At 32.3% G+C, this 9668-nt stretch overlaps 1 protein-coding gene across 1 annotated transcript; it reads right to left on the bottom strand.

The window, feature by feature from the left end:
• Positions 1 to 1482: 1482 nt before the first annotated feature.
• Positions 1483 to 3075, bottom strand: LOC105796691 (CBL-interacting serine/threonine-protein kinase 7). The gene has a single exon (XM_012626475.2). It carries the CDS (start codon positions 2986 to 2988, stop codon positions 1600 to 1602), a length of 1389 nt encoding a protein of 462 aa, XP_012481929.1. The 5' UTR covers positions 2989 to 3075; the 3' UTR covers positions 1483 to 1599.
• Between the last annotated feature and the right edge of the window lie 6593 nt (positions 3076 to 9668).

Here is a 9668-nt window from a genome sequence, read left to right as displayed (position 1 = left end):
ACTTAAAAGACATTAAACTCGTTATTCGGTTTAACAAAGACTGTAGAATGTAATACACTGGTTATATATTACTTATATAAATTATAACACTTTAATGTTTCTTGACAGTTTACGGTGTGATTGTCTTGTGTGTGTGGGTCTGTGTTACGTTTGATTTTATGTCCTGTTCCTACAACATTCAACTTTGTAACCTGCTGCAGCTTCTGCACCAATTGTTTTCAACTTAGCTTGAAATAAAGAGATGTTTGGTCTTAGGCAGTGGTGCATGAACTGCCATAACTCAAATTCAGACTTGAATATTTATATTTAATTTCGAGCTCAACTTCTTCAACTATAATGATGTGTAATAGAAATATTGTATGCCGTGAAAGCAGTATGGATTTTTAAGCAAATGATTGAGTGCTTGCATTTAACTTGGTGATAGGTGCACATTCAAGTCACTTGGATCAGTTCTTATGAAATGTGTGGAACAGGCTGCAAACAACAGGGAAGAACGATAAGCAGAGCAACGGTTCGGTCACTTCGTGTTTATCGCGGTCACGAGCCAGCTATACGACGTGTTGCGGCACCTAGAACGTAGCTCTCGAATAACACCACCTGCAGCAGCTCTCGAAGTCCCCGTACTATATGCACCATCAACATTGAGCTTCCAAACATCATCTAATAGGTTGCGTATGTTTTTCAAATTATATTATATTATCATGTAAATTATACACTTCAATATTTTGACAGTTTATTGTGTTTGTATTACTTTTCTTGTGTTACGTTTGATTCTATTTCGTGCTCCTACTATTACAACATTCAATTTTGTAACCTGCCGCTTCTTCGCCCTGACCGCTTCTTTAGGTTAGGTGCTGTAACGGTGATTGATTCTTTGGCCATGGAATAGCGGGCCACCGGCTCCCGTTCCATCCATGGCTTTGTCCTGATGCCAGATTCCACCTCTTCAGGTCGGAATAATAATACTTTTTGGCCCATGGTTTGTGCTGTGTTCTGATGTTGGTTTTTGGCTGTGACACTCGAGTCTCTAAGTCTTTGTGACTTTGATCGACGGAATCCTCTCGGAAACTTGGTTTTCTAGGATCTCAATGCAACAATGGTTTTAGTTCAAGGCTTGCATCTACTGCCGGAGGTAAGGATTGCTCATAAACTCACCTCATCAAGATCCATTTCTCTGATGGCTAAGTGTGCTGCGTCTGTGCCGAGGTCTTCTTCTTTGCTTCCATTCAGGGAGAAGAACCTGATTCAAGCAATGATGAGAAACTCGCTCATCTTTTGGGGTTTTATGTTATACGGAACTCAGATTACTTCGTTCTTTCTATGGACGAAAATTGAACTCAACAATCCCAGTTGTATACAGAGGTTACCACCAAATCTGCAGTAAAAAATCTAGCTTGTTTTGTTCTTTTGTATTGCATCAAATTTTCACTTATTTGTGAACATCAACATCTATTTTTTGCATCAAATTCTGGGCAAAGGGAGTTTTTATTGAGTTTAATCACTCAATATATCAATATAAATTTTATTCATTTACATGAATACAACATGGAAAACAAAAACAAGAAAGACTTTCATGTATGTTACAAAACAAAACCATCATCAACCTACAGCTGTATTGTCCCAAGAAATAAAAATGTTTCCAAGTCCAGCTTCCAAATCAAGCCACTGTCCTTCCTCAAACTCAACCCCACCACTTTCCACCACCTTCACCTCCACCAAAACAAACAACTCGGCCACCTCCATCACTTCCACCACCACCACCACCCTCCCTTTCCCCAACCCCACAACTCCTCTTTTCCCTTTCTCTACCCTATATCCCAATCTCTCCCCAATTTCCCTAACCCTCTCCATCGCCCCATCCAACTCCATTGATGTTGTGGTATACCTTTTTTCCTTCCTCTTATTAACCCCTCCTTCAAATAGCCCCGACAGATCCAACCCTGACGACATAGATATTATGTCAAAAGCAGTAACCCCATTGCAGCTCATGTCATGTTTTAACTTCTTGTCTTGCATCAAGCTTTCCAAATGGTTGTCTGATAATGATGGTCTTAATGTCGTTACAGTTCTCTTAAACCATGAAGTTTCCATTAGCTTCACCATGGTCATTCGGGTTTTCGGATTCGGGTCTAAAAGCTGCCATATTATACCTTTAGCTTGCTTTGATACCCAAGCTGGAAACTGAAATTCCCTACGATGAATCTTTTTATACATAGCCGCCAAGTTACTATCATCAAAGGGTAAATAACCAGCCAACAAGACAAATAAAATAACCCCACAAGACCAAGCATCCGCCTTGGAACCATCGTACCCTTTCCTACGGACAACCTCGGGAGCTGTATAAGCCGGCGTTCCACAAGCTGTATGTAAAAGCCCGTCGTTCAGTTGCTCAGGCAGAGCTGAGAGACCAAAGTCTGAAACTTTTAGGTTTCCATTTCGGTCTAATAAGAGGTTTTGCGGCTTTACATCACGGTGAGCGACACCGTTTTGGTGGCAGAAATGGAGGGCGGAGACAAGTTGGGAAAAGTACCTACGAGCGACGGGTTCATCCAAGCGACCGCGGCGTAAAACCTTGGTGAAAAGCTCACCACCTGAGGCTAGTTCCATGACAAGGTAGATTTTGGTCTTTGTGGCCATGACTTCGTGGATTTTGAGGATGTTTGGGTGGTGCTGTAGGCGGCGCATGGCTGAAACTTCCCGGATTATTCTCGGTTCCATGGCGGCATCGACTGTTTTTGTCTTGTCTATGATCTTGACCGCCACAACGGTGTTGTCATCGTCGAGTGAAGTTGCTTCGTGAACTTTTGCAAAGCTCCCACGACCCAATAGGCGACCCAATTGGTACTTTCCTAAAAGTATGCCGGTCGGTGTTTTGGTACGGGTGATTTTCAGTGGTGGTGGTGGTGGTGGTTCCGGTGGAGTTTGTTGGGACGGCAGAGACGGTGGTGATGCTGGCGGTGACATTGGTGGTTGAGCCCCTGATGGCATTGTGTATGGTGGTGGAAACGACACGGAAAGTGAATAAAAGAAGTTGGAGCAGGAAAAAGAAGAGTGCCACAAGAAGGATTATTTTGAAGGTATATTAGTTTATATAATGCTTAAATTAAAAAAATAAACTCAAAATATCTAATAGCTGTTTGTATTTTATTGAGATTTCACCCTTATATTTTAATGAGTTGGTATTACGAGTAAAAACGGTACTAAAAAAAAGTAGAAATTGAATTGATATTACGAGTAAAAATAATATAAAAAAAGTAGAAACGATGTCAAAAAGGGTAGCTAGGGATCTGCCCCAAATAGCAAAATATCATTTATCTTTTTCTAATAATTCTGGGTAAGTATGGAATTGTTGAGCATTAAGTTCAAGCTCTTATGCCATAATACAAATATTCTTGTTCTAGGCCACGAGATTGTTGGTCTTTAAAGATGATTAAATTTCAATTTAATTTTTCACCAAAAATAGAATTCAATTTAATCCTTTTAAAAAGTTCTAAAACAATAAGCATATACAATGATAAAAAAGTGTATTTTGATCCCTTTAAAATTTTATAATTTATTTCTGGCCTCCTAATATAAAGTTTTGACTTTGTCCTTGATCAGGGGTCAACTAGGCACCAACTCACCTATGAAATTACCAAAATATCCTCTCTTATGCAATTTAAGTTATATTTTATGAGGGTATTTTTATCTTTTTATATAATAATTCAATAAAAAATTGATCATAATAAGATCTAAACTCAAAACACTATACATGATAAACAAATAACTTTACTATTTGTTAAGACAAATTGAGCTGAGAGTGGTTGAGTGGCACTCGACAGTGCCAATTGCAAACTACCACTAAGGTTGTTGAAAACTTATCTTATTTGGTTCGACAATTTAACGAAAAAAACCTTTGGATCAATTTATATGTTGTATTATTGAAAACATTTGGTCCATCTATGGAAAATCAATCCTTGGTATTGAGAGATTGGATTGAATTTGAATGAATCAAATCAACCTTTGAAACACGAAGGACAATGAAGACCTTGTAGCTGTTTTGGAAATCATATCTTTGATTGATTGTAATAGCTATTTTCAAATAGCTTGTATAGGTTTTGTATTAGAGCTTATTGAGTGCATTCTATTATGTTCATTGAGGAACAACTTTAAGATAGAACGCAAACTGAATTGTAAACATTGTTGAGTGTTCATTGCCCAAGTTCTTAAGAGGAGGATTTGAAGGTGAGCGTTCTAGTCTTTAAGTACAAAGCTGGGATCTCTATACTTGGGGAATGGTAAAGTGTGAATCACTTGTTGAATTGTGGTTTAAAAATAGTGGAATTACTCATTGAGCTAGGCTCCGCAAACGTAGAGAAACTACAACGCATAAACAAACCGTTATATTATTTCTATTTTGTTTGCACAGTTTTTCACAGTGTCAAGCCGTAATGATCACCGCAATCTAACACTTCCATTGCATTGTTCATTTCCAATAAAAAGACAATTTAAGGTAACCAAAGCATCAATTAATTTTTATATAATTTTATAATAAATATATTTGTTATATAATTCTAGGTTTACAAATTTTGATTAAAAATTACTAATTTTTGAACTATGATGTTTAAATAGAAATTTTAAAATTACCAATTTTAAAAGGTCCAACGGTAGTGTATGAAGTGGAATAATAAAATTGTACGTTTCTTTATACTTTTTGACTTTCACTTTTTTCTTCTATTTTTAAATTTCTTTTGTTTTCTAAGGAGAACCTTTATGTTTTCTACTCAATTAATTATTTAGTCACAAGATTATTTAAAATTGGTAATATAATCATTTTTTTCTTTAAGAAATAACTTTTTTGGTTCTACTCAATTAATTATTTAGTCACAAGATTATTTAAAAATTGGTAATATAATTATTCGCATTATGATGAATAGGAGGTCACGACGCGATGAACTCCCAACTTAAGGCAGCAGCGGTGGCGTGACGAGCATGTATAAAACGTCACGACAACGCGACGTATTCTTCACGTAGGACTTCTTTTCCCCGTCAAACTCTAATTATTCTAGCCAATCAACAAGGGCTTTTATTTGGAGCGGCAAGATATACTTTTAGGTATATTTTCTCCATATTGTACTCTCATTTGTTTACTCATTTAGTGAAAAATCGAAGCCTCCTTTGCCCGTGATTTTTATCTTCTTCGAATGAGGTTTCTATGTAAAATATTTGTATTCGTTCCTCTTCGCTTTTACTAGCTCATTGTTTTTTATTTATGCTATAATTATGCATGATTGATTTTGAAAAGAAATATAATTTTTACATAATATTGAATTATTGTGGAAAACATCACATGTGAAGAAATGAATTTAAGTACTTCAAATTAGATGTGCTTTAAAGTTGGGAGTGAATATATATATATATATATCTTAATTATGTAAAGAGATATTTCTTTGATTTAATGGATGGATTGTTTAGTGACCAAAAAAAATTGAAAATTAAAAGTAAAAAAGAGCAACCAATGGAAGAGATTAAGATGTGGAATCAATAAAGTTAACAGTGATTACTTTAATTTCAAATCTCAAATTCATTAAAAAGACACCATCTTTTATGTTGGTGCTTCCAAAACAATATATGTGAACAAAGCCAATTGATATCATTGAAAGAGATGCCAATGAAAAGTACTTCCACTAGCAATTAAAGCCCTTAATGTCACTACCATACACTTTATTAATTAATTAATTATGTCCCTATCTACTGTTTTGAAAATTATTTGTGATCAGAAACTCGTGTGTTGATTTTATGATCAATGTATTCATCATTTCTAATGTAATTTAGGTTTAAGTTGCGTTAATCACGTTGCTGTTAGGACTAATTCAATTAAGTGAAATAGATTCGAATGTGTTTATACATAATATTCCTCTAACTTAATACAGGGATTCATTTTAATATTTTTAACACAGTTTTTTTAGTTTAGATTCTCAAAATTTTATAGTTTTATCTTGTTTCTCTAAACAAAATTATTGGATTCGTTCTTGATCAGAATTGATCATTACAGTACATAATTGAGCCTAGATCAGAATAAATCCAGATAAAACCCACATATGATCTACAAAGAGCGCGACACTCCTAATCAAGATGAGTCATTATAATACACAATCAATCTTACATCAGAATAAAGCTGGATCAACACACACATGATTCACAATGGGTGAGACACTCAAAACTAGATTACAAAGTTCACAAAATCTAAACATTACCATTAAATTGAGTCCTTATTAGCTCTTTTAGCTCATTTTCTTAATTTATACTGTATATCAAACCTATGATTGAATTGATGTTACAGGTCAACTAGGCATTAACTCAATTAGGTAATAATCAGAAAACTACTTTTTACAAAATAAATTATATTATTACAGTATATTTGGTTTTTTACATTTTAATATTATACTTTTAAAAACTTTATCATTTTAATAAAAAATTCTCTTAATTTTTAAATAAATATCTTATAAATATATCTTTTACATATTTTATTTAATGGCATGTAAATAGGTCATAGTTTAATATTTATTACGTTATTTATAAGAATCATCGCCTCACGAGAGGTACACCGTGACACAGCTACCGACTACTTAGCCCGCCATGCATGCTTTGCCTTTGCTTTTGCATGGTTTACGTTATTTAGAAAATAAAAACTTATAAAATTTAATATTTTCTTTTCACTATTTTTAGATTTTATATAGTAATTATTTTCAAGAATAAATAAGTTTTTTAATAAAAAAAAAGGAATGCATATATATATACACCAAAACTTGGAAAACATATATTAATAAACTAACTTTTGTGTATTATTTAAATTTAAACCTAAAATCAATCGAGATTAAAAAGTATACAAGGATAAGTTGATCGAGCCTTAATTAAATAAGCATCATTGCTATTACAATAATCAAAATGATGTAAATTTAAATGCGTTTAAGTGTGTTTTCTTTCATTTTAAAGATTATGACGGGATTATGGGTAGAAATAAATATTGTATAAAAATATATGAGGAGAAATAAATATTTTGAAATTTTTAATTTGAATATATGTTATCATAAATATAATAATATATGGTTTTGTGTTCTTTATGTTTTTTTTATCAAAGTAAAACTCAAAATTTTATATTAAAATTTTAAATCATTGGGTAATAAATAATTTGGTAACTTGGTTAGGATAGTGCATTTCCTTTCTCTCTCTTTTTTTGGTATGTGGCATATTTGTTTATAGTTTATATTCAAAATTTACGGTTACTTCTCTTAATAATGTCGTTTCTAAAATTTAAACATGTGTTCTTTTTAGGCCTGTTTTGACATTTTTGAGGCCCTAAGCGAAATAATAAATTGGGCCCCTTTTAAAAATATATAAAATATAATATAATAAAAATTGAAAAGTTTTTGGGGTCCTAGAAGATGAAGTATTCATGGTGAAAATTGAAAGCTCTAGACATTTAATTAATTTATTTTAGTCTAAAAAAAAGTTTCTCACATTAAAAGTTGGAAAAAAAAATTTTGAACCCCTTTCAGTTGGGTTGGCGGCTACGTTCTCAAACAATCCCCGAGACCAAACTTGGTTGTCTCTTAAGAATAAAAAGGCAATACCCTGAAACATTCCACCTAACATTTATTGGTAGGATAGTACATTTTCTGACTTTGTCTATGTTGAGGACCATTTTTATATGTCATATAATAATAATAAATTATTATAACCAAACATGTATCGAGCATTCTTGTTAAGACGAATATAAATAGAACTTATGCAAGTATCTTATTAGTTAAGACGAAGAAGCTTATAATTTACAAATGCTCAATGTCATTATCATAGGCCAGCGGGTTAGATCAATTTCCTTTTCATTCATTTTATTTTAGTAGATATTTAGTTTTTTTTTTAATTTAGTTTGGTATCGCTACAGTATCGCTACAGTATGTAATCTCATCGTTACAGTATCGCTACAATATCTAATCTCATCGTCATCGCTATTTTTACACTAACCACAGGTAAACACACCACCCATCTAAACCCATACTTAGTATTCTTTTTTTATAAAGAGAAGATGTTAGAGGTTGTTTAGAGATGGGTGAATCTTGAAAATATTTGAGGGGAGTCGGAATTGAATTATAATTTTTTTTAAAAATTAAAATATAATATTATCATGTATTGATTTAAGGTTTTATCATTTTTTTAATGGACTAAACAAATTGTTTTTCATTTGGAGATCAAAGTGTATTTTTACTATGCATTAACTTGTAATTTAATCATTTATGAGTTGAGTTGAATTTCAATTTTTCTTTTCATTTTGTGGGAGGGGCCAAAGCTTCTACCTAGACTTGTCCAAGGGTCGGATAACCCGCTTGACCCTACTGGAGCAGGACTTGAATAAGGATTTTTGTACATTGGGTCGAGCTAGGCAGTCTGACCAAGCATATTTTATTATTTAAATTTAATTACATAATATTAATTAAAAATATATTTTTTAATATTCTATTAATTTTTAAATAGTGAAATAGGCTTTTTTAGGTAATTGGACCAACTTGAAAACAAGCTTGGACTTGAATTTTTTGGAATCGAACCTTGGCCCAACCCGACCCAGCCCATGGACAACTTTCCCTACCTACCTCTTAGATTCACCCTTATTTAGCATTGTTTTCAAAACCAGATTGGACAGGCTGGTCAAATTGGTTGGTCCAAGAATCGGCCAAGATACATGTTTGAAATAAAAGGTTGGATCGATTGACGCGAACTAATTGAGTTGGCCGATTGGACTAGTTGAACCAGTTTTTTCTATTTCTTTTAATCTTTATTTTTAATAATTTATTTAATTAAACCGAATAAACCATTTAAACTGATCAAATAAAAAATCTGATTCACTATCGATTTGATTTTGAAGCTTTGTTATTTAAAATTTAGACATTAACAACTGAAAGTTCAATCGATTTTTTTTTTTTTTTGGTATAAAGCATGCACTTAGAAAATATCTCTGTAGCCATGAATTCTTGCTTCACTTATTTTAGCATTCTTCTCCATTTCCCATTTTACTTTAATTTTCCTCCTTTTACTTCATATATTATAAAGAAAAGTTAAAAAGTAATTAATTCTATTTAGCCTTTACCTTTTCATGATAGTAGGAGGACATCTATTTATACAACTATATAAAATTAAAGTAAATTTAGTCTTTTTTCGTATATTTTGTATTAATATTTTGATCATCTAGCCATTGAATTTATCGAGATAATTTTATTTATGTTACATGTAAAATTTCGAACCAATCCGATATTTCTATCATATCGTTCTAAAATACTCTCTCTACATATATTTAACAATTAATTTTTTTACATAAAACAAATATTTACATCAACTTGACGTGCATGTTTTATATGAATGAAACATAAAATTCAACTGTTGGATCATTAAAACATTAATTGTACAAAAAATACGAGTAAATGTAAAACTACTTGTATTACAATATTTTATAAATAATTTATTAACCAACCTTTAAACCATATATAAACTAGTTGTTTTCTACAACGATCCGAGAGAATATAAACACCGATCAATAAATCATAATTTAAGGTTCCATGTAAACCAATTTGTTTACGAATATAAATAAATTGAATAAATTTTATTTTATTTTAAATTATATTTAAAAACCCCAAAAT

Source organism: Gossypium raimondii, chromosome 3 (assembly GCF_025698545.1).
Source record: "Gossypium raimondii isolate GPD5lz chromosome 3, ASM2569854v1, whole genome shotgun sequence".
Lineage (NCBI taxonomy): Eukaryota > Viridiplantae > Streptophyta > Magnoliopsida > Malvales > Malvaceae > Gossypium > Gossypium raimondii.
The sequence above is the reverse complement of the archived record's forward strand: the minus strand, read 5'-3'. Positions and strand labels throughout refer to the sequence as shown.

Coding starts and splice junctions, on each gene's coding strand:
- LOC105796691 (XM_012626475.2), bottom strand. CDS start 2,988: ATGCCATCAGGGGCTCAACCACCAATGTCACCGCCAGCATCACCACCG.